General features: G+C 48.5%; 3 protein-coding genes across 3 annotated transcripts in view; all 3 read left to right on the forward strand.

Annotated features, from left to right (window-relative positions):
• Positions 1-1,633, forward strand: part of ELAC2 (elaC ribonuclease Z 2) — a 34,216-nt gene extending 32,583 nt beyond the window's left edge. Inside the window, exon 24 of the mRNA XM_005305133.5 lies at positions 874-1,633. Within this exon, the coding sequence (XP_005305190.2) occupies positions 874-1,128 (255 nt within the window). The 3' untranslated portion in view covers positions 1,129-1,633. The remainder of the gene's footprint in view (positions 1-873) is intronic.
• Positions 1-12,849, forward strand: part of LOC135974490 (uncharacterized) — a 166,503-nt gene extending 153,654 nt beyond the window's left edge. The window contains exon 2 of the mRNA XM_065562680.1: positions 6,988-12,849. Within this exon, the coding sequence (XP_065418752.1) occupies positions 9,864-12,569 (2,706 nt within the window). The 5' untranslated portion in view covers positions 6,988-9,863 and the 3' untranslated portion in view covers positions 12,570-12,849. The remainder of the gene's footprint in view (positions 1-6,987) is intronic.
• Positions 12,850-13,557: 708 nt separating this feature from the next.
• Positions 13,558-22,256, forward strand: part of DNAH9 (dynein axonemal heavy chain 9) — a 405,383-nt gene continuing 396,684 nt past the window's right edge. Inside the window, exons 1-2 of the mRNA XM_065563307.1 lie at positions 13,558-14,162; positions 21,186-21,382. Of these exons, the coding sequence (XP_065419379.1) occupies positions 13,770-14,162; positions 21,186-21,382 (590 nt within the window). The 5' untranslated portion in view covers positions 13,558-13,769. The remainder of the gene's footprint in view (positions 14,163-21,185; positions 21,383-22,256) is intronic.

Consider the following 22,256-nt stretch of genomic DNA (forward strand, 5'->3'; position numbering starts at 1 on the left):
TGGAACCCTCCCTCTGTGTGAGCGAGGTACATGCATTGTCAGGACTAACAGACGGATGGGCAAACACGTCTAGTATCCGAATTCCCCGTGGCACTAACCTAATCCTCTGCAGGCTGGGGATTAGAGCCCTCCGGTCTCCAATAGCATAGCAAGGTGCCCCAACACTGACTTCTGAGAGAGCAGCGCCCCTTCCTCCTGCCCACCCTTCCAGTGCTTTCTGCTGCCACTGCAGCACTTACATAGCAATTACCACATCTAAATGGGGAAAGTTGTCTCCCAGAAAGATGCCTTTGTATGCATTGGCCCTCTCTAAATTGGTGTTCTAGATATGCTCCCCTGTGTGCGATTCAGGGGGATTGCCTGTCTGTGGGCCACTGTCCTCTCCAAAGTGCCCCGGCGTGTCAAAGCATTATTGCTATCTTAGGTATAATCGGTGCACTGAGTGCCATCATCCTCCCCTTCCCCTCACCTCATTGCATTCTTTCTGGGTGTGTCTTTACATGGCAAAAGGCTACTAAACATGAACTTGTTGCACTTATTGAACTGAACAAATACTAGCCGAAGGATTGGTGCCATTAACTCTTATATTGTGTGTTCCCTGCCTTATGCTCAGAAGAGATCTTTTTACACAATGCCTTCTCTGGGGATTCTGAGATAAATAAAAAAGGAAACACCCACTGCCCCTGTATTGCGATCTGGACCCCACTGGGCTGGGTGCTGGACAGACATGATGAGTGTCCCTGGTCTAAAGAGTTTGAGGTGTAAATGGACAAGACAAAGGGTGGAAGGGGAAACAAAGGCACAGAGCAAAATGCTATTCCTCTTCTGTGTCCCCTTCCTGTGAATGTCAATCTGAAACTAATTGCTTTTCAGGTATGTTTTGGGGACTTTGTGACCATCCCTAAGCTGATCCAGCCCCTGAAGGCTCTGTTTGCTGATGAGATCGTGGAAATGGAGGAGCGGAAGGAGAAGCGGGAGTTGCGCCTGTTGAAAGAGGCTATTATAGCTTCAGAGAAGCTGGCGGACAGCGAGAACAAGGCTAGCAAGTCGATCCCGGCCTCAAAGAAACGGGAACATGCAGAGAACCATCAGGAAGGGCAGAGCAAGAAACTTAAAACAGCAAACTGAGCCAAGTGTGTGAAAGAAAGTGGCTCTGAGCAGCTTTGGGGAGTGTGGAGTGCTGCATACCCCCCCAAGTGAGGGCATGGGGTGCCAGTGGTGATGGGCTGGCGATGCCTGCAACTGCTACATGGGCAGGGTTCCCCCTTGTGCTGATCTTACCAAGTATACAGTAAGAAGTGACAAGGTCTCTGCCCCATGTCAGCACATGCAATTCATGTTTCTTGCTGGTGCTACCAGCCATCTGTCAACTTCCAGCTGCCTTTCTTCCCTCAAGTGTTTTTATTTATTGTTTTGGTTTTAGACTGGAAGCTGTTGTGTGTAACAGCGGTTGTGATGACAGGAAGTCACTGAAGGTGAGGTCCACAAAACCCCCATGGGGCCGTGGAATTTCCCAGAGTACATTAGGAAAGCCCCTGCTTCAATTGTGGGAATGTAACAATGTAAATAAGGGTCTGATCTCAAATGATAAGATGAGATAATTCCACAATAAAATGGGACCCTCTTTACCGTTTATTTTGGAGCTAGAGCTTCACTGGGCTTGAGCACAGGAATCTTGAGTAATTTTGCAGTGTTCATCTTTATTACTATGGCTTTCTCAATTTGATTCTACGAGTTCTGCTAGCGAGCAGATCCTTGCAGATGTGATCTCTTCATAGTGCTGATGTGAACAAAAACTGGGAATAGCGGAGTACGACCCTGATCCTAAATTGCTGTCATAGCCCTGCTGGAAAGACCAGAATCTCTCACGTTCTTGAGCTATGGGTAGGGATTCATGCCCCCTCTAGCATTACTCAGTATCACTTGAGTTCAGGGAAAATAATCTTCCTCTGCCACACAATCAGCTCATTTTGTTAGTGTAAATAAGGAGCTGATACCAAGTTGGATGCTTCTCTAGTGCTCCAAGGGGTAGAGACTGAAGTGCTAAATAGGACAGAATCGCTGGAAAGCTTTTTTCAATCAGAGGGCCACATGGCTGGTTAGACAGCAAAAGACTGAGTCCCATCCAGCTGATCAAGTACTGGATAAGGGGAAAGGGAAGGTTCACAAGTGAACTAACATAACCGAGGGTGTGCTGCTGCGAGAACAGCACTCCTCTGCTAACCAGTGGAACAATTTACCAAGGGCCATGAAGGATTTTCCATTACTGACAACTTTTAAATCAAGAGTGGATCTTTTTAAAAAAAGAGATTCTTTAGTTCAAAGGGAATTATTCCAGGGGGGGTTCTGTGACTTGTGCTCTATGGGAGGTCAGACTAGATGATCACAGTCGCTCCTTCTGACCTTGGATCTCTGAATCAGATGTGTCAAACTAGTGCTGTTCCTTGCTCAGCTGAGCTGTGTGGTTACTACAACAGTTGCAAGTGCATTTATGGGGAGACCCTGCTTAACTGTCTGGCTTAATCAGAAGTTTTTTTTCTTGTACCGAAAGCTAATTTTAAGCAACTAATCCTACATGAAAGGTTTGCTCAAGAAATAGTGGTAGCAAAGCTTTAAGAATGTTAAATCTTCAGAGTGAAAATTGAGACAAATTGGCTAAATAACAAATCATTTGTGGTTTAGTAGGGCTGTAACATCTACAGAGGGAAGCTATACTGACAAGTACAATTCAATACTGCAAAAAGTCAGGAGGCTTTGAGACCCTGTGCCACTTAAAGCCATCTTTTGTTCATTGCTCTGAATTCTGATAACCTAATCCCTGTTATCATTTATTTATCTCCTAGGAGGGCAACCTTATGTAGTGTAAAATAGCTGCTGTTTAACAAGGCACAGTGACAATACACTAGTAAGAAGTCTCTCAGAACTTTTTAGGTAAAGCTATTACTAAAATGCAGGCAAAGAAGTACTTGGAAAATCTGAACCTGTTCAATGCAGCAACTCTCCAGATGAGGGTAGGAATTGTTTCACAAGTCTATAGAGCCATTGCCAACAAGTCATGAATAAATGGAGGGAGTGAATAAGAATAGAAAAAAACCCATGTGCTGTACTAGTCTTCCACACTGAGGCAACAGCAATCCTGGCTCTTTACTGATGCTAATTACTTAGTGAATTAATGGAAAAGTTACTCAGTACCCTGTGAGAAGCTGTGCAGGGGTGGGTAGGGCCAAAGATACTTACAGTATTGTCATTCTAATTGCAAAGTTAGAGGCATGTCTTGTGGGGCAGAGGTGAATTGCTGTGGCTAGAGCTTGGCCAGGGCCGCAGAGCTAACTGCTACCCCCACCCAGATACAAAAGTAAGTGATGTGCCGTGGAACGTTTTCTCCCTGCTACTACACCTGTCACTTCTGCTCCACTGCCCAACACACAGCAGCCCAGCTGTGTGTTGGGCAGTGGAGCAGAAGTGACAGGTGTAGAAGCACAGCTGGCTTCTGTCCATGCTGACCACATAAAGAAACCCACTGCCTTCCTTTCCCCGTGCTTAGCACTGCTCTGCAGCAATGGCTGGCACAATCTAGGCTCCTCTCACTAGGCTGGGAAGCCCTGTGTCCTTCCCAGCCAGGGGCTGCATGTCCCAGAGCTGCCCTCTGGCTCTAGGAGTCTTACAGGAAATGGGGCTTTGTGCTGGTTTTGGAAGACCCAGCAACATGCCCCACAACGAGCTGCTGGCTGAGGTGGTACCACTGCCCTAGGCGGAGTGAGCACGTGCACAGTAGGGACCAGCTCCAGCGGACAGCATTACATAAGAGCCAAGACCAAAGGTCCATCTAGCCCACTATCTTGTCTGCCACCAGCGACCCATGCCAGGTTACCCTGGAGGGAATTAACAGAACAGGTAATAAATGATCCATCCTCTGTTGTCCACTCCCAGTTTCTGGCCACCAGAGGCTAGGGACACCATCCCTGCCCAACCATTGATGGACCTATCCTCCAAGAACTTCTTGTTCTTTTTTTAAACCTAGGTATGCTTTTGGCCTTCACAACGTCCCCTACCAAAGAGTTTCACAAGTTAACTGTGCGTTGTGTGGAAAAAAAACACTTCCTTTTGTTTTAAATATGCAGACTATTTCATGGGGTGAGCCCTAGTTCTTGTGTTATGAGAAGGAGTAAATAACACTTCCTTAAAGTCCGTTTTATTAATCTCCCTTAATACAGAAGCTGTTTCATGCCACTAAACATTTTTGTTGCCATTTTCTGTACCTTTTCCAGTTCCAATATTGTGTTACTCCCTCTAGTGGAGGGAGTATCTGCAGGGGCCAGTCCCACCCACACCTACAGCGTCAGATTCAGGGCAGTTGTAGGGTGACAATCTTGGCCCCTTAATGGCCCAGGTTTTCACCCTGAGACTCTCGGCCATGTGGTGAGTAGTATGTCTACAGCCAGTTTAGCTGTACTGATCCCAGCATGATTTGTAGTACCATAGTGCTAGGTGCTGTACAAACACACCAAAACAGTTCTTGCTGCCAAAGAGTTTAGTCTCTAAGACAAGGGGGGGGAGCAGTGTGAAGGGCAGTGGTCTCAGCATATCAGCAGCCTGACTTGTCAAGCTTCTGTAGGCCTGGAGAATTTGAAGGAGTGGAATAGTTAGGCCTGGTCTACACTTCCAACTTAGAGCTAGTTACACACTGAGGGCTGTTTTGAAAATGTCATGCCCAAGAATTCTTTCATCAACCTAGCTACTGCATCTGAGGGATTAATTATAGGGACAGAAAAAACCCTTTCTGTTGATGTAGGAACCGTCCACCCTATGGCGCTATAGCTGTTCAGCATAGTGTATGCATACTCTTAGTTTTGCAGATATTTACGGGGAGCTTTCCCAAGCTTGTGGGGCAGTGTGAGAGAAAGCACCAAGGGGCTTATTTTAAAAAATAACAAGGGGGTGATCAGAAGCGGAATTAGACATCTTGATAGTGAATGAGATGATAGGGTGGGGATATGCCATGAAGACCATAAGCAGGTGGCTACTGGTCTAGACTTGGGGCTGGCTTCTGCCTTCTGCTCACCCAAGCCTGAAAAGCACAATGCCTCTTGTGACACTCACACAGTCTGCAGGTCTGTCACATATTCCCCCACAACCAGCAAACTATCTGATGCTGATTGCCTTGAGAGAGACTTGCCCCACATAGCGCCTGGTAGAAGGGGCGCTTGGCTACTGGCAGAGACAAGAGCCCCTTGGTTGTAATCCTTGCTCTTCATGTTTCCGTGTCTTTCATGCTCACAGCCCTTTCCGGGAGAGAATAGCTATAGTTCTCCTGCTTCACAGCTAAGTGGGGGATGGGGGAATGTATGAGCTCAAAGCAGAGACTAGAATGCAGCTCTGTAATGTGACTGCCTCAAGGCTCACTTTCTTTACCACATTGTCTTTTGGAAAGATTGGACTCAATCTTGTGAAACCCACCACAAATCTCTGTCCTGGCTTTAGCTTTTAAGAGCCTGTTGATGCTTGCATGCTATTGCTTGTAGTTGTTCAGCTCAAGTAATAGAGGGACATGCATTTAGACCCAGAGAATCCAAGTTCAGCCCCTGAAGATGATCCACCAAGGCACTGTTATACTTGGCTGTTCTGCTGCTAGACCACACTTAACTCCCAGAACCAGGAGAGAGCTCAGGGATCTTCACACCCAGATTTCTAGCACTAGTTCACAAATAGTTATCACCCAATGGTAAAAAGTGTATTGTAGCTTCCTCTACGGGGTGCTCCTCACAGAGGATAATAGCAAGGCTTCACAAGCAGTTTTTCTGATATAACTTGTAGTGTGGTAGTGCCTGGGAGCTCAGTCATGGACTAGGACCCCACTGTGTTACTAGGGTGAAGCACTAGTCCCAATATTTAACCCTTTGTCCCACATCCCCATCAATGTATGATCGGGATGCCATTTGTTCCGATATTCAGGTAAGGAGGCGAGCGGGAGGGAGGCACTGACCCTGTGGATGCTCCGGGGCTGGAGCACCCATGGGGAAAAATTGCAGCTAAGCTCCCTCGGCCTCACCTCCTCCCCCCTTTCCCCCCCACAGCGTGCCGCATCCCTGCTCCTCCCCTCCTCCAGCGCTTCCCATCGCCTAACAGCTGTTTGGCAACACTTAGCGCTTTCTGGGAGGGAGGAGCAGGGACGTGGCATGCTCGGGAGGAGGTGGAGAAGAGGCAGGGCAGGGATGGGGACTTGGGGGAAGGGAGTGGAATGGGGGCGTGGCGAGGGCAGGAAGAGGCCAGCACCCACCCAGCAGAGGGGAAGTCGGTGCCATAGGGGTGAGTGGCGGGCGGGGAGGGTGAAGAGGCGAGTGGGGGGAGGGCAGAGCCTGGGAGGAGCGGGGGTGGACTGTGGATGGGGCTGATGGCACCCCAGTGTGTCCTGATATTTTAGTGTGGTGATCTGGTCACCCTATGTGCTACCCACTCTGCAAACCCAGAGTCCCTGCCTCTAACCCTAACCGCATAAGCTGTTAGTGCAGTAGGTAGCTGTGCTGTGGATCTGAAGGTGTGTGTGTGTGTATGTATGTATGTGTGTGTGTGTATGTATGTATGTGTGTGTGTGTATGTATGTATGTGTGTATATATATATATATATACATAAACACTGAGCTTGTTCATTTTCACCTCCCTGTCTGTGGCCCCAAGGAGCCCAGAACCACCCTCCTTGCACTAACCATGTCGGCCTCTGGGAGGAGGAAGATCAGCCTGGGGTAGACAGATGCATGCTAGCTCATATTGACAGTGGCCAGTGCCAGGAGCCCCTGAGGGAATGAACAGCACAGGTAATCATCAAGTGATCCATCCTGTTGCCCATTCTCAGCTTCTGGCAAACAGGCTAGGGATACCATCCCTGCCCATCCTGGCTAATAGCCATTGATGGATCTATCCTCCATGAATTCATCTAGTTCTTTTTTGAACCCTGTTATACTCTTAGACTTCACAACATCCTCTGACAAGGAGTTCCACAGGTTGACTTTGTGTAATGTGAAAAACATACTTCCTTTTGTTTGTTTTAAACCTGCTGCCTATTAATTTCATTTGTTAACCCCTAGTTCTTGTGTTATGAGAAGTAAATAACACTTCCTTATTTACGTTCTCTGCACCAGTCATGATTTTATAGACCTCCATCATATCCCCCTTAGTCATTTCTTTTCCAAGCTGAAAAGTCCTAGTTTTATTAATCTCTCCTCATATAGCAGCCATTCTATACCCCTAATAATTTTTAGTGCCCTTTTCTGAACCTTTTCCAATTCTAAAACATCTTTTTTGAGATGGGGAGACCACATCTGCACGCAGTATTCAAGATGTGGGCGTACTATGGATTTATATAGAGGCAGCAAGATATTTTCTGTCTTATTATCTATCCCTTAATGATTCCCAACATTCTGTTTGCTTTTTTGACTGCCGCTGCACATTGAGTGGATGTTTTCAGAGAGCTATCCACAATGACTCCAAGATCTGTCTCTTGAGTGGTAACAGCTAATTTAGACCCCATCATTTTATATGAATAGTTGGGATTATGTTTTCCAATGTGCATTATTTTGCATTTATCAACATTGAATTTCATCTACTATTATGTTGCCCAGTCACCCAGTTTCGAGAGATCCTTATGTAGCTCTTTGCAGTCTGCTCGGGACTTAACTATCTTGAGTAGTTTTGTAACATCTGCACATTTTGCCACCTCGCTATTTACCCCTTTTTCTAGATCACTTGTGAATATGTTGAATAGGACTGGTCCCAGTACAGACCCATGGGGGACACCACTATTTACCCCTCTCTATTCTGAAAACTGACCATTTATTCCTACCTTTTAACCAAACATGTAAAAACATGTTTAAAAAAAAAAACGGGAGATGCTGGCTTGCTTCCGGGGGCCAAGAAAAGCCTTTGGCTCAGTCAGGCACCCAGGATCGAATCTTCAATTGCTACAAAATGGAACTGGTGGGAAAACATAGGACATTAAATCATGTGCCATGCATCTAAGGCAGGCTAAAAATAAACAGTAGGCTAATGGAGGCCTTTCAAGCAAGAAAGGGGAATAAAGGAGGAATCTCCGCTCCATTCTCTTTGATCTACACATGGGTGACCTGCCAGCCCTACTGGAACAGTCGCCCAAAGCTAAGAGTCCCACTGCACATCTCTGAGATAAAGTGCTGCTATGTGCGGCTGATCTGGCCATATTATCTAGCCAGCCAGCCCAGAGAAACTCACTGCCATACCCGGACCCTACAGGTCACTCTGGGAAAACTTAGAACTCAGACATTTCCGAATGAGCCCCAGATCAACCAAACAAGAGTAGAACTGTGCTGCAGAGCCATGGAGACTGAACACACTGTGACATTGCACTCCATGTTCTTTATGAAAATATGCTTATGAGTGTGAATATGATGTAACTGGAATATGCTTTATGCAAAAGGTCTCTTGTAAGGTATCACTACAAAGCCTATAATCTACTGAGTGTGTTCATCCTATTTGTTTGCATGTATTATTTCTATGTCTGGAGTTAGGAGAATAAGATATAAACTTGTATTACTGATGTAAACATATTAAGTAGAAGCCATTAAGGGTGCTTCAGAATCAAACTGTAAATGGCTCTATTTACCTGAAAATATTCCTGTGTACCTGTGGGCCAGCCCAGGAAGAATGGAGGCTGGGATCTCACAGGACGTGATCATGTCACTTGATACTGGAATCCATCTTAAATCTGGTACTTTTCCATTTAGATGGCGGGGTGGGGACCTGGAGAGACAAAAGATTCCCGCCTTGTGTCAAAGCTATAAAAGGGGGTGGAGCAGGACAAAGGGTCCCAGTCATGAGAATACCCCTGTTTACCACCTAAGATGTCTGCTAGAACTAACAAGGACTGTACCAGGGGAAAGGATTGGGCCCAGACTAGGAAGGAGTCTAGTCTGGGAAAGAAGTTTATTGGAATAATAATATCTCTCAGGGTGAGATCTTACCTGTAATTAGTTTCTTAATGTATTAGGCTTAGACTTGCGTGTTTTGTTTTATTTTGCTTGGTGACTGACTTTGTTCTGTCTGTTATTACTTGAAACCACTTAAATCCTACTTTTTATACTTAATAAAATAACCTTTTTGTTTATTAATATGCCCAGAGTAAGTGATTAATACCTGGGGGAGCAAACAGCTGTGCATATCTCTCTATCAGTGTTATAGAGGGTGGACAATTTATGAGTTTACCCTGTATAAGCTTTATACAGAGTAGAAGATTTATTTGAGGTTTGGATCCCATTGGGAACTGGGTGCTGGAGGTAGGTAACCTGCTGAGCAGTTTTCACTTAAAGCCTGCAGCTTTGGGGGTGTGATTCAGACCCTGAGTCTGTGTTGCAGCAGGCTAGCATGACTGGCTCAAAAGGCAGGGTTCTGGTAGTCCCAAGCTGGCAGGGAAAATGGGCTCAGAGGTAATTTCAGCACATCAGGTAACAGCCCCAAGGGGGATCTCTGTGACTGAACCCGTCACACACACCTTCCCAGTAGGTCACAATAAATGCAGCAGGGAGCGTCAGACTGGCTCTCAAAGCACAAGAGAAAGCTCTGCAGGCTTCTATGCCACAAAGAAAAAACTGCCTCCTGCACAAGAAATTGCTAAAACTATTGCCCAGCTGCATGCAGCCCACTCTGCTAGAAGGCAGGAATGTGATCTTGGGGTTTGCACTACCTGGGACGAACCCTGACAGGAACCCTGTCCCTGCAGTTCTGCAAACAAAGCTGTGCAGAGGAACTCTAGCACCAATGCTGCCCAGCAGAACCAGGCCAATTCCCCCTTCCAGTCAACCCCCTTGGAAGGACGTTCAGCTTCTGGTGACATCCCAATGCTGCAAAGGCTCCCTCAGGCACAAAGCACTAGAGCAGGGGGGTTCAACCTTGTTTCATTGGCAGACTCCTTTGGGAAATTAGTCTGCAAACCCCCAGGGTTCATGGACCACAGGTTGAAATCCAAGTGCAAGCACAATCCACTCCTTTGTGTCACCTCCAAAGCTGTAGCCGGCAGGGCAGGCCATGGAACCCCACAGAACTCGCCAGCCTTCCCCCCCCGCCCCCACTGGGAGGAGTGCTGGAGAAAGAGAGAGAGAGAGAAACTGCGAAATCACCTGATCAGCATCCTATACAGCAAACAGGGAAAGATTAAGAATGAGCTCTCAGAACTGGATACTCTCATAAGAAACCAACCTTCCACACAAACTTCCTCATGGATAGACTTTACAAAAACTAGACAAGCCATTTACAAGACAAACTTTGCCTCTCTACAAAGGAAAAAGGACACTAAACTATCTAAACTGCTACATGCCACAAGCAGCCGCAACAGCAGTTCCCTTAACCCACCCAGCAATATTGTTAATCTTTCCAGCTATACTCTTAGCCCAGCAGAAGAGTCTGTCCTATCTCGGGGCCTCTCCTTTTGTCCCTCCAGACCCATGAATATGATACAGTTCTGCGGTGACCTAGAATCCTACTTTCGACGTCTCCGACTCAAAGAATATTTCCAACATACCTCTGAACAGCATACTAACCCACAGAATCCTCCTTACCAGCACTACAAAAAAAAGGATTCTGCGTGGACTCCTCCGGACGGTCGAAACAACAGACTGGATTTCTACATAGATTGCTTCCGTCGACGTGCAAAGGCTGAAATTGTGGAAAAGCAACATCACTTGCCACATAACCTCAGCCATGCAGAACACAACGCCATCTACAGCCTCAGAAACAACCCTGACATCATAATCAAAAAGGCTGACAAAGGAGGTGCTGTCGTCATCATGAATAAATTGGAATATGACCAGGAGGCTGCTAGACAGCTCTCTAACACCACATTCTACAGGCCATTGTCCTCTGATCCCACTGAGGATTACCTAAAGAAACTACACCATCTGCTAAAAAAACTCCCTGACAAAGCACAGGAACAAATCTGTACAGACACATGCCTAGAACCCCGACCAGGGGTATTCTATTTGCTACCCAAGATCCATAAACCTGGATATCCTGGACGCCCCATCATCTCAGGCATTGGCACCCTAACATCAGGCTTGTCTGGTTATGTAGACTCTCTCCTCAGACCCTACGCTACCAGCACTCCCAGCTATCTTCGAGACACCACTGACTTCCTGAGGAAACTACAATCCATCGGTGATCTTCCAGAAAACACCATCCTGGCCACTATGGACGTAGAAGCCCTCTACACCAATATTCCACACAAAGATGGACTACAAGCTATCAGGAACAGTATCCCTGATAATGTCACAGCTAACCTGGTGGCTGAACTTTGTGATTTTGTCCTCACCCACAACTATTTCACATTTGGGGACAATATATACCTTCAAGTCAGCGGCACTGCTATGGGTACCCGCATGGCCCCACAATATGCCAACATTTTTATGGCTGACTTAGAACAACGCTTCCTTAGCTCTCGTCCCCTAACGCCCCTACTCTACTTGCGCTACATTGATGACATCTTCATCATCTGGACCCATGGAAAAGAAGCCCTTGAGGAATTTCACCATGATTTCAATAATTTCCATCCCACCATCAACCTCAGCCTAGATCAATCCACACAAGCGGTCCATTTCCTGGACACTACTGTGCTAATAAGCGATGGTCACATAAATACCACCCTATACCGGAAACCTACTGACCGCTACACTTACCTACATGCCTCCAGCTTCCATCCAGGACACACCACACGATCCATTGTCTACAGCCAAGCTCTAAGATATAACCGCATTTGCTCCAATCCCTCGGATAGAGACAAGCACCTACAAGATCTCTATCAAGCATTCTTAAAACTACAATACCCACCTGCTGAAGTGAAAAAACAGATTGACAGAGCCAGACGAGTACCCAGAAGTCACCTCCTACAAGACAGGCCCAACAAAGAAAATAACAGAACACCACTAGCTGTCACCTTCAGCCCCCAACTAAAACCTCTCCAGCGCATCATCAGAGATCTACAACCTATCCTGAAAGATGATCCTTTACTCTCACAGATCTTGGGAGACAGACCTGTCCTCGCTTACAGACAACCCCCCAACCTAAAGCAAATACTCACCAGCAACCACACATCACTGAACAAAACCACTAACCCAGGAACCTATCCTTGTAACAAACCCCGATGTCAACTCTGTCCACATATCTATTCCAGTGACATCATCATAGGACCTAATCACATCAGCCATACCATCAGGGGCTCGTTCACCTGCACATCTACCAATGTGATATATGCCATCATGTGCCAGCAATGCCCCTCTGCCATGTACATTGGCCAAACCGGACAGTCTCTACGCAAAAGAATTAATGGACACAAATCTGACATCAGGAATCAAAATACTCAAAAACCAGTGGGAGAACACTTTAACCTGTCTGGTCATTCAGTGACAGACCTGCGGGTGGCTATATTACAACAGAAAAACTTCAAAAACAGACTCCAACGAGAAACTGCTGAGCTAGAATTGATATGCAAACTAGACACAATCAACTCCGGTTTGAATAAGGACTGGGAATGGTTGAGCCATTACAAACATTGAATCTATCTCCCCTTGTAAGTATTCTCACACTTGTTATCTAACTGTCTGTACTGGGCTAGCTTGATTATCACTTCAAAAGTTTTTTTTCTCTTAATTAATTGGCCTCTCAGAGGTGGTAAGACAACTCCCACCTGTTTATGCTCTCTGTATGTGTGTGTATATATATCTCCTCAATATATGTTCCATTCTATATGCATCCGAAGAAGTGGGCTGTAGTCCACGAAAGCTTATGCTCTAATAAATTTGTTAGTCTCTAAGGTGCCACAAGTCCTCCTGTTCTTCTTTTTTTAGAGAGAGAGAGAGAGAGTGTGTGTGTGTGTGCACATGCACCAGTGAACCAAATTGTAAACCCTGGATATGATGAAAACTACTTCAAGCCAGGGGGTGTGGCAGTCCCCCCTTCTAGTTCCAGCACCCCAGTTCTAGTGCCTATGCACACTTAGGGTGACCAGATAGCAAGTGTGAAAAATTGGGACCGGGTGGAAGAGCAATAGGTGCCTATATATGAAAAAGCCCCAAATATTGGGACTGACCCTATAAAATCAGGACATCTGGTCATGCTGGGACAGACAAGTCAAACGCCAGGCGAGCCAGGTGCAGGTGGCTGGCAGAGTGATGGCACTAGGACACAGCACAGCAGAGGCACACCTCTGGGACCCAGGGCCAGCAGGGGGTGGCATGTGCCACAGTCATAGAATCATAGACTATGAGGGTTGAGAAGGGAGCTCAGGAGGTCATCTAGTCCAACCCCCAGGGCCCTAAGTGGCCCCCTCAAGGATTGAACTCACAATTCTGGGTTTAGCAGGCCAATGCTCAAACCACTGAGCTATCCCTACCCTGCACTCATCATGAAACACCCACCCCGGTGGAGCCACAAGCTTCCACCTCCTGCCGCTCAAGGCTTGCCAGCCGGAGGGAACCGGAGCGGCCCCGGCGGCTGCCTCAGGCTGAGGAGGAGCCGCGTCCGGTCCCCAGAGCAACCGCAGCTCCGCCCTGTACACACGGTCGCCAAGGAGCCTCGGCGGAGCATCAAGCGCAGCCCCAGGCCCGCAGCGCAGCCCCCTTCCCGGACCGTGCCCGAGCGCAGCCCCCAGCTCCGGGACCCGGGCGCAGCCCTCTCCCCGACCCTGTCCCGAGCTTAGTCCCCAGCTCCGGGACCAGAGCGCAGCCCCCGCTCCGGGGTGTCCTGCCTGCAGCGCCATGGCCGGCCCGGAGGAGGAGGAGGGGTCCCCCGCGGAGGACGCCCCCGGCTCGGATCCCCGCGTCCGGCTGCTCGGGGAGCGCGTGTTGCGGAGCCTGCGGCTGAAGCCGGAGCGCTGGGAGCGCTGTGTGGGTAGCCCCGAGGCGCAGCCCCTGCTGCGGGGCTTCCTGGAGGGCGCCGCGGGGCAGCCGCCGCTGCTGGTGGTGACGCTGAGCCCGGCGGGGCAGCTGGCGCTCAGCACCCAGCTCCCCGCCAGCCCCGGCCGCAGCAAGGCGCTGTTCTTCCTCCGCAGGGGTCCCGGGCCGCTGAGCGCCCCGCCCGGCCCCGGGGAACTACTCTACGGGGACCTGCCCGCCTCCTCCCTGGAGCACTTCGCCACCCTGGTGGAGGAGGTAAGGGGGCCGCGGGAAGCCCCAGCGCGGGGGCGGATGGATGGGATCCCAGGAGCAGCCCCTTCCCCTCCGCGGTTCTGGGTCCTGGCGGCTGGCAGGGACCTACTCCTTGCTGCGGCTGTCCCCCTTCTGGCCTGGCTCCCAGTCTATAGCAGCCCAGGGAGCCAGCGAGGTGCCCAGCCTGGCTGTGCTAGTGCCCCAGGTCCCTGGGCTGGCCTGGCACCAGAAGGGAACCTCTCTGGTTGCCACCTTAGTTCAGAGGTCTGTGACCCATCCCCACTCTCAAGGCTCTGTCCCCTCAGCCTGGCTGAGACGGAGGTGCAGGCTAAGGAGCTGTAGCCTGGCCAAGCAGTGGGGTCTTTTAGCTCAGGGAGTAGCAGCTCATGCTTGGGGAATCAGAGATTTCAGGGTCAGTCCCTGCTGTGGTGACTCACCCAGGGGTGTCCCCAGGGACACAGGTCACAGGGGTAAAAAACAAGTTGCTAAGGGGTTGTGTGCAATGTTAAGGTAACATCAAGAAGAGCAAGTCACTAAGGGACAACAATGCAAAACTGGAACACACACAACACAGTGTAACACCATATACCACGGTACATCAGCCCCACACATCCCTGTTCCCAGATACCATCCATTCCCAGAGAAAAGCTGTTCTACTCATCCACACTCACAGGCCACCCAGATACCCTTAACTCTGCCATCTGTAAGCCCAGAAGGGAAGTGTTTACAAAATCAAAACACACCTGTAGACAGGGCCTGTTTAATGCCAGTGTTCCTATGGGATTAATCTGTATTTTTCATGGGTAGCTTGAATCTGGGTTATTTCCGTTTAGGACTTGTCAAGAATCACAACTAATATGTCCTTTTGTTTGTAATTTTAATATTGTGAACTAGAATATGTTACCAGTATTTTTCCCACTAGAGGTGTCACCTAATGAATTTTTTTTTAAATAAACATTTATTTTGAATGTGTTCAGTATGAATTTAAGATGGGAAATCTACACAATGATAAGAGTGTATGTGGAAATAGGTGTGAATGTGGCAGTATTTTGGAGTTGACATTGTTATATTAAGACATTGAACCTTCAGCTCACAGTTGTAGGCTACCAATCAAGTTATTTTGATTTTGTGGGGTAGCATATTTGTTTATGTGGAGCAATATTACATCTCAGTCTTTTTGATGGGTTCTGCAATTTGGTAAATCATAATTGCACAGATTGCAGTGTTTGTGTGCTGTGACTTTGTTTGTAAATGGTGACAGGTAGCATATGAGAGGACTTGTAAACTCCAGCTGTTATGTAAAATTTTTTGGGTGTAATGAATAGTTTTAGATTGATGTCACTGGGGCTCCTTTGGTCATGTGTCCTGAGCAGGGTGCATGTACTGATCTCTGCCATGCATATTTCTTTATGTAGCTTTTTGTCCAGGAGATGTAAGCATTGTTTCATGGCACTCCACGGAGGGTAGAGTTAAGGGTCTGACTGTGGTGACAGTAGCTGAGTAGGACTGGTCGGCTGGGGGAATGGGCAGTGTGTGAGTGAGTGAGAGAGAAGAGGAGGGATGTAGGTGAATGGCTTTGTGCTGTGTTTCCTGGCATTGTGCGTTTGGGCTTTGCTTCGCTGTCTCTCAGCCACCTGAACTGTTTTTCACAAAGTGTCTTTTGTGTTTGAACTTCCTGGTTTTCTTGAAAATAGAGAGAGGCAGGCTCAAGAGGACTCAACCAAGGAGGCTCCTCCTCCTCCCCTGTGCAGTCGCTTTGCACCTGCTGTGTGTGCAGAGTAGGGTGAAGCTGGGCTGGCACCAAGGGGCTGCATGGCTCTCCTGGGTGAATTGCACCAGGGGCTCAGTGCCAACCCCATAGATTCTTCTGGTACAGGGGATGTTTCAGGGCAGATTGAGGGCAGGAAGAGACAGGCCTGCACCCCAGGGATCCCCTGCTACAGTGAGGCCCATAGGGACTATGGCAGTGGGAGGTAGGGAGGGCAAGCTAGGGCTGTCCGCAGGCTGCTCTAACCTGCTACTGTGGCCCCTCTGTCCTCTGTCTGCCCCAGCATCACATCAGGGAGGTGCAAAGCCTCCCCTCTCAGTCCCTGCGCTCACTCAGGAACCCAACGTGCTATAGAAAATCCACACTCAGGTTGATCATTCGTGACTCTTCTCTGATGTGAACAAACTGCACTATTGGGCTGAATCAGCCACTCACACTGGGGACAGGAGCAGGCCCTTCCACCCAGGGTGGGGCAGGCCATGCAGCTGAGCCCCCAGCTCTGTGGTGATGCCTCCTATGGGAACGCCTCTGCTTGTGTCACATGTGCTCTTTGGCAGAGGGACCGAGCTGGGCCTGAAGGCAGTGCAGGAGCAGCGCAGAGCTGCAAGCAGAGCTGCTGAGCAGGCTCAACCCTCTGCTGAAGATCTTCATGTGATTCTCTCATCTTCCCATTCTCCTGCTCTGCCCTGTCAGCCAAGCCCTTGCTTCTCTGAAGGAGCACGGTACCCAAGTGGAATGAACACTGGTCTTGCTGGCTAGACTGTCTTCAATGACCTGCGTGGAGGACTTGAAGGAGTCTGAAGAACCTCTCCTTTTGCTGGCCAGGGCGCCTGACCAGAGCCCGATGTAGTGACACCTTTTCTGCTGCAGTAACATGTATGGCCCTGGCAGTTGGGATGTCACGCAATTAAGTTCACTGTTTTATTGGGGATTTTTTTTTTTATAATTTGTGTGGCTGTTCCCTAGCCTAGGCTATAGTCTAGTGTACTAAATACCGTGAGTTCCTCGCTGTGTGTGACTGTTAACGTGAGAACACCGTACTGAGTGAACACAGGAATTATGGAGATGGTGGCCACAGCTCTGTAGTTAAGGTTGACTTTTCCATCAATGACAGGGATTCAGCTTTTTTATTATGTATGACAGCATCCCTGCACCCTCCCCACAATTACAGCACTTGCTCCTTGAATTTCGAATGACTTCTCAGAGAAGTTAAACATAAATCCATTAATTAGTTTATGAATGAAAATTAATTTTAAAATCGGTCCTTTAAGAACTTTAGCGGCTTGTTAGACTCTGCTCAGTCATTGTCTATTAACAGAGAAATTGGCAGAAAGGTGAATCTTGAGAAAATCTGGTGCAATAATTAGTTGTTTTTGAAGATACAGATAGATGAATATATAGATATTTAGAATTAATGGTAACTTTATCCATTATTTCTCATAATTGAAAGTTTCCCCTTCAGCAGAGGCTGAGGAATAAAGTTCTGCTCTAGAAAAATTTACCAAGAATTGCCCTCTTTCAAAATGGCTGCCATCTCCTGTTCTCATCGGGACTGAAGCCACAGGCTGCCTTTAGCAAAGATAGCCTACTCCTGCATTCTGCTGCGCCTCTCTGCCTCCAGCATAGCTTCACTCCAGTTGGGAACAGTGGGAAGAAGTGTCCATCTTTGGTAAGGGCAGCCGATGGTTTCAATCCTATTGAGAACAATTTGAGATGGTGACTATTTTGAGAAGGCCATCTTAACCAAGGGTAAAACTAACTCTTTGGACTCCACCTGTAAACCAATAGGCTGGCAGTAGAGGTCCCAGAACACAGACGTCATGTGCTGCTGCCAAGATACACTGCATTGTGCACTGGCTTCAGTTTCTGGGTTGATTTAAGGCCAAGCCCCATGTACAGTGCATTGCAGTACTCTAATCCCGAGGTGATAACAGCATGAATAATGGTAACAAGGACCTCACCTGAAAGAAACGCACAACCTCAGTACAGATGAAGATGGACAAGAGCCTTCCTAGAAGCTGCTGCTATATGATTATGATCATCTAGCAAGAGCTAGGCTCCAATATCCCCTCAGTCACAGTGGCTAATACAATCCTTGCCGTATCTTCTGGTTGTTTCCTCCAACCAATAAACATTACCTCTGTCTTATTTGGACTGAGCTTCAGCCAGTTAGCTCTCATTGAAGTCCCAATCTCACTCAGACATCACAGAACAGTGGCTGATTTGAATCAGACAGATGCACTGCTGGCTGTCAGCATACTGAAAGCACTGATCTCCCATATCCTCTCATTAACCTTTCTAATGGCCTTGCACACAAGTGGAACAAGAGTAAAGACACGTGGGGAACTTGCTGGGCTCCAGATGAGTGCCCTCAGTGATGAAGAAAAGTCTCCTAAAGCCACCTTCTGGAGGGAAAGGAGTCACCAGAGAACAACCCCATCTGCTCCTGTTACATTCTGCAGTTTAGGACCAATGGTATTGAAAGCAGCTGGTAGATTTAATCATATCAGCCTGGAAACCCAGTCTCCTTCCATCCCTAGGGTGAGATAATTTCTGCTGGAGCAATATCTGTTCTGTGCCCTTATTGACAAGAGTTAAAGAGACCTGAGACATCTAGGTGTTCTGCAAGGTGTTCTGTGTCTAATCTTAACCAGAACTGGAAGATTAGACGCTGGGCAATTGTCAGCCAGAGTGTCAAAGTTAAGTGTGGGTTTTTTGAACAAAGGACACATAACAGCTTCCGTAAGAGAAACTGGCATGCTGTCCTCCCTAGGCGTTGGCTATCTCCACTAGCAACAGAAAATCCAGTCCGATCTTAACACAGCATCAAGACAATAATGCTTTAGCTGAGCTCCAAGTAGCAGCTTTACAGCTCTCAATCAGTACAGGATGAATAAATGCTGTGGAAGTGACCGCTACCCACCTTCCAGTAGAAAGGTCTGTAAGTTGTTCTTGTGGAGGAACTTCACTGAGCACACAGCATGGGTGGATACAGAGTATGATCCCATTGGATCACTTCTGGACTGAATGGGACTAGCCTTTAGCTTTTCAGCAAAAGCCACAGGCAGTATTGGGGAGGTCATGAAAGGCATTGTCCCCACAGCCGTCTGAACACCTGAGGCGTGCAGCTGAGTTTAGCATGGAAGATCATGAGGCTTAAGAACAATACTGACACAGGAACTGTCTTATTTCCATCAAAATATGGGACCACAGTCCAGGCTTTGGGATGGGTTGTTAGGATGGCTTCCCCCTTAAGAAAACTGTCATCAAAGCCTGCAGCTGCCACTTTCCTGGCATATGAGAGAGCCTGCAGGAAGGAACCGCCAATGACAGGTGAAAGGAGCAGACACCAAGAGGCACTGAAGGATCCCCCATAGCCTAGATCAGCGGTCTGAAACACGCGGCCCGCGGAGCTCTTCCCTGCGGACCGCCAAGCTCCCCGCGCCCCCCCCCCCCCCGTTACTTCCTGTCGCCGCCAAACTCCCCTCACCCCCCCCCCCCCCCGAGTTATTTTATATGGCAGCTAAGCTCCCCGGGCACTGCTTCCCAATGTTTGGGGCCGGATCTCTCCCCTGGCTCCGCCTGCCACCCCCAAACACCTCCCCCCGAGTGTCCCCCGGTCTCACTTGCTGCCCCCTCACCGCCTGAAGCTCATGCTGACTCTGCTCCACTCTCCTCTGCCGGCTTCCAGCATCACCTGCTGCCGCAGGGTCCTAGTGCCCCCTGCACTAGGGCCAGGGCAGGTTGCCCTTCCCCTGCCCTTCTGCCCTAGTCCTGAGCCTCTCCAATGCCCTGAGCCTCTCCAATGCCCCAAACCCCTCATCCCACAGTCCTCACCCCTGCACCCCCTCCTATCCCCAAACTCCATCCCAGAGCCTGAGCCCCCCACCCCCTGCCCCAGCCCGGAGCCTGAACCCAGCACCCAAACTCCATCCCAGAGTCTGCACCCCAGACTCCCTCCCCTATCCAAACTCCCTCCCAGAGCCTCAGGAAGGTGGGGGTGGAGTTTGGGAGATGCAGGTTCTGGGCACCACCAAAATTTCTACAAACCTGCCACCCCTGGAAGAGGCAGAGCAGAGGGGTGGAGTGGTGGTGCAGCCCAGTGCAGTGGGGGGGCTTTACTGAGTGTATATATTTTATTAAAACCGCTTGGAGGAGGAGGTGGAGAAGAGATGGGGCAGGGGCGGGGCCTCATGGAAGAGGTGGAGTGGGGGCGGGGCCAGGGGCGGCAAGGGGGGGGTGTCAGTGATGCGGCCTTCGGGCCAATGCACTAGTCCTCATGTGGCCCTTGTGGTCATTTGAGTTTGAGACCCCTGGCCTAGACGCAGTTAGGATTGCAGTTCCATAGAGTCACAGTTTGTGCTTTTGAACATACACGGTGCTCAGACCTTTAACATGCTCTTTTTAAAAGCAGACTGAGCCCTCTTGCATGGAGGAGTTAGAAACGAATCCCAAATCCAGTAAAAACAAGGAACATTTTAAAATGACTAGTAAAGGACAAGAGCCTAGAGCCATCCGTTCACCCATTCCTAGTTAGAGCCATGTGGATGTAAAGCAGGTGGGCAGATAGTGAGTGATGAAGTGCTGTGTGGAATTGGCTGGGTCTCTTTTCTGTTCCTTTCCAGACTCTCAAATGTTTGGGTTTTTGAAAGGTGTAGAATATAAGTAAGAAATACTGTTTTGGTGTGTGGTAGGACTCCAACATCACACACTTTCCAGCATAACTCCTGCTGAATTAGCTTTTTATTTGGGAATAATCTTTTGATTTCTGAGCTCTTTGTTCTAGACACTGATAATTGCAGAAGCAAGGAGCAAATGCTGCTACAGAGGAGTTCTGGGGTTTTATAACTAAATTGTGTCCTTTTGAAAGGTACTGAGCCTACAAAGCCAATAATTATCCACAAAACAGGTGGAGTGTTGGGGGCAGAGGTGCAGGCTTCTTCATACATGTCCCAAATATAAACTGCAAGGACTGCTACTGTGGGGTAGAGAAGAAGTAACTTGCTGTGGCTCATTCAGTCCTTGGAGACTGCTCCGATTGCCAACAGGGCTGACAATTACAATGGGTGTTATATGAATGCCAGTCCATTAGGAACCAGCCTGAACCCCCTCCATGCTCATTTCATGTGGGCACACAGGATCCAGTTTGGTGGCTGGCTGATGAAAGGCTCTGGGGCTCGTGAGCTATTCAGTCCCACTTGGCTTTTTCTTCTTTATTACTTATCTGCTGTAAACTGGCTCAATGGTTTATATTACAGGTAGTAGCACCAGTCCTGGCAAACCAGAAGAATCATCACAGCTGGCCACATGTGGTGTCACAGGACATTATGCGTCATGTCCACAGCCTGAAAAGTAACATTTTTGTGGTTATTGGTCAAGTAAAAGGGAAGACCCTACTCCCCCTTCCAGCAGGCTCTGAGAGAATGGAGTATATAGATTGTGAAAATGAAAAAACGTAAGTGAAGTTTTGAGTTTTCATCTACTTTGCTCGCCGCATGTTTGTTTTTATTTCTGCTAGGAATCAAATGCAAAAATAAGCAGGACTTTCCTCATTCACTGTCCATTCTCCTTGCTAGTCAGCCAAGGAAGTGAGGCCTAATACTCAACCTGATGGCATTTCTGTTTGTCTGCCTGTAACACGATAACTTTTGAAGACCACATCCAATCAGTTCCACAATTATTGGAAACATTTGAAGTGTCAGTGGGAAGAACCCCATTGATTTTGGGGGTAGTCAGTAAACCAAAACATTGGAAAAGCCTCATTTCCTTACTGTGTCCATTGGATGCTCTAGGCAGATGGGGATTGTGACATCAGAGATAACGCAGCCAGTCATCATTCACACCCTCTAGTTCAGGGGTGGGCAAACTTTTTGGCCTGAGGGCCACACTGGGGGTAGGGATAGCTCAGTGATTTGAGTGTTGGCCTGCTAAACCCAGGGTTGTGAGTTCAATCCTTGAGGGGGCCATTTAGGGATCTGGGGCAAAAATCTATCGGGGACGGTACTTGGTCCTGCTAGTGAAGGCAGGGGACTGGACTCGACTTGATGACCTTTCTAGGTTCCTTCCAGCTCTATGAGATAGGTATATCTCCATATTATAATTATCTGAGTATAGAAATTGTAAGGTGGGCCATGAATGCTCATGAAATTGGGGTTGGGGTGTAGGGGGGGGGGTGAGGGCTGTGGCTGGGGGTGCAGACTCCGGGGTGGGAATGGTAATGAGGTGTTTGGGTTGCAGGAGTGTGGGCTGGGATCGAGGGGTTTGGAGGATCGGGGGGGGGGGATCAGGGGTGCAGGCTCTGGGGGGCACTTACCTCAAGAGGCTCCCGG

This window comes from Chrysemys picta, chromosome 12 (assembly GCF_011386835.1).
Source record: "Chrysemys picta bellii isolate R12L10 chromosome 12, ASM1138683v2, whole genome shotgun sequence".
Taxonomy (NCBI): domain Eukaryota; kingdom Metazoa; phylum Chordata; order Testudines; family Emydidae; genus Chrysemys; species Chrysemys picta.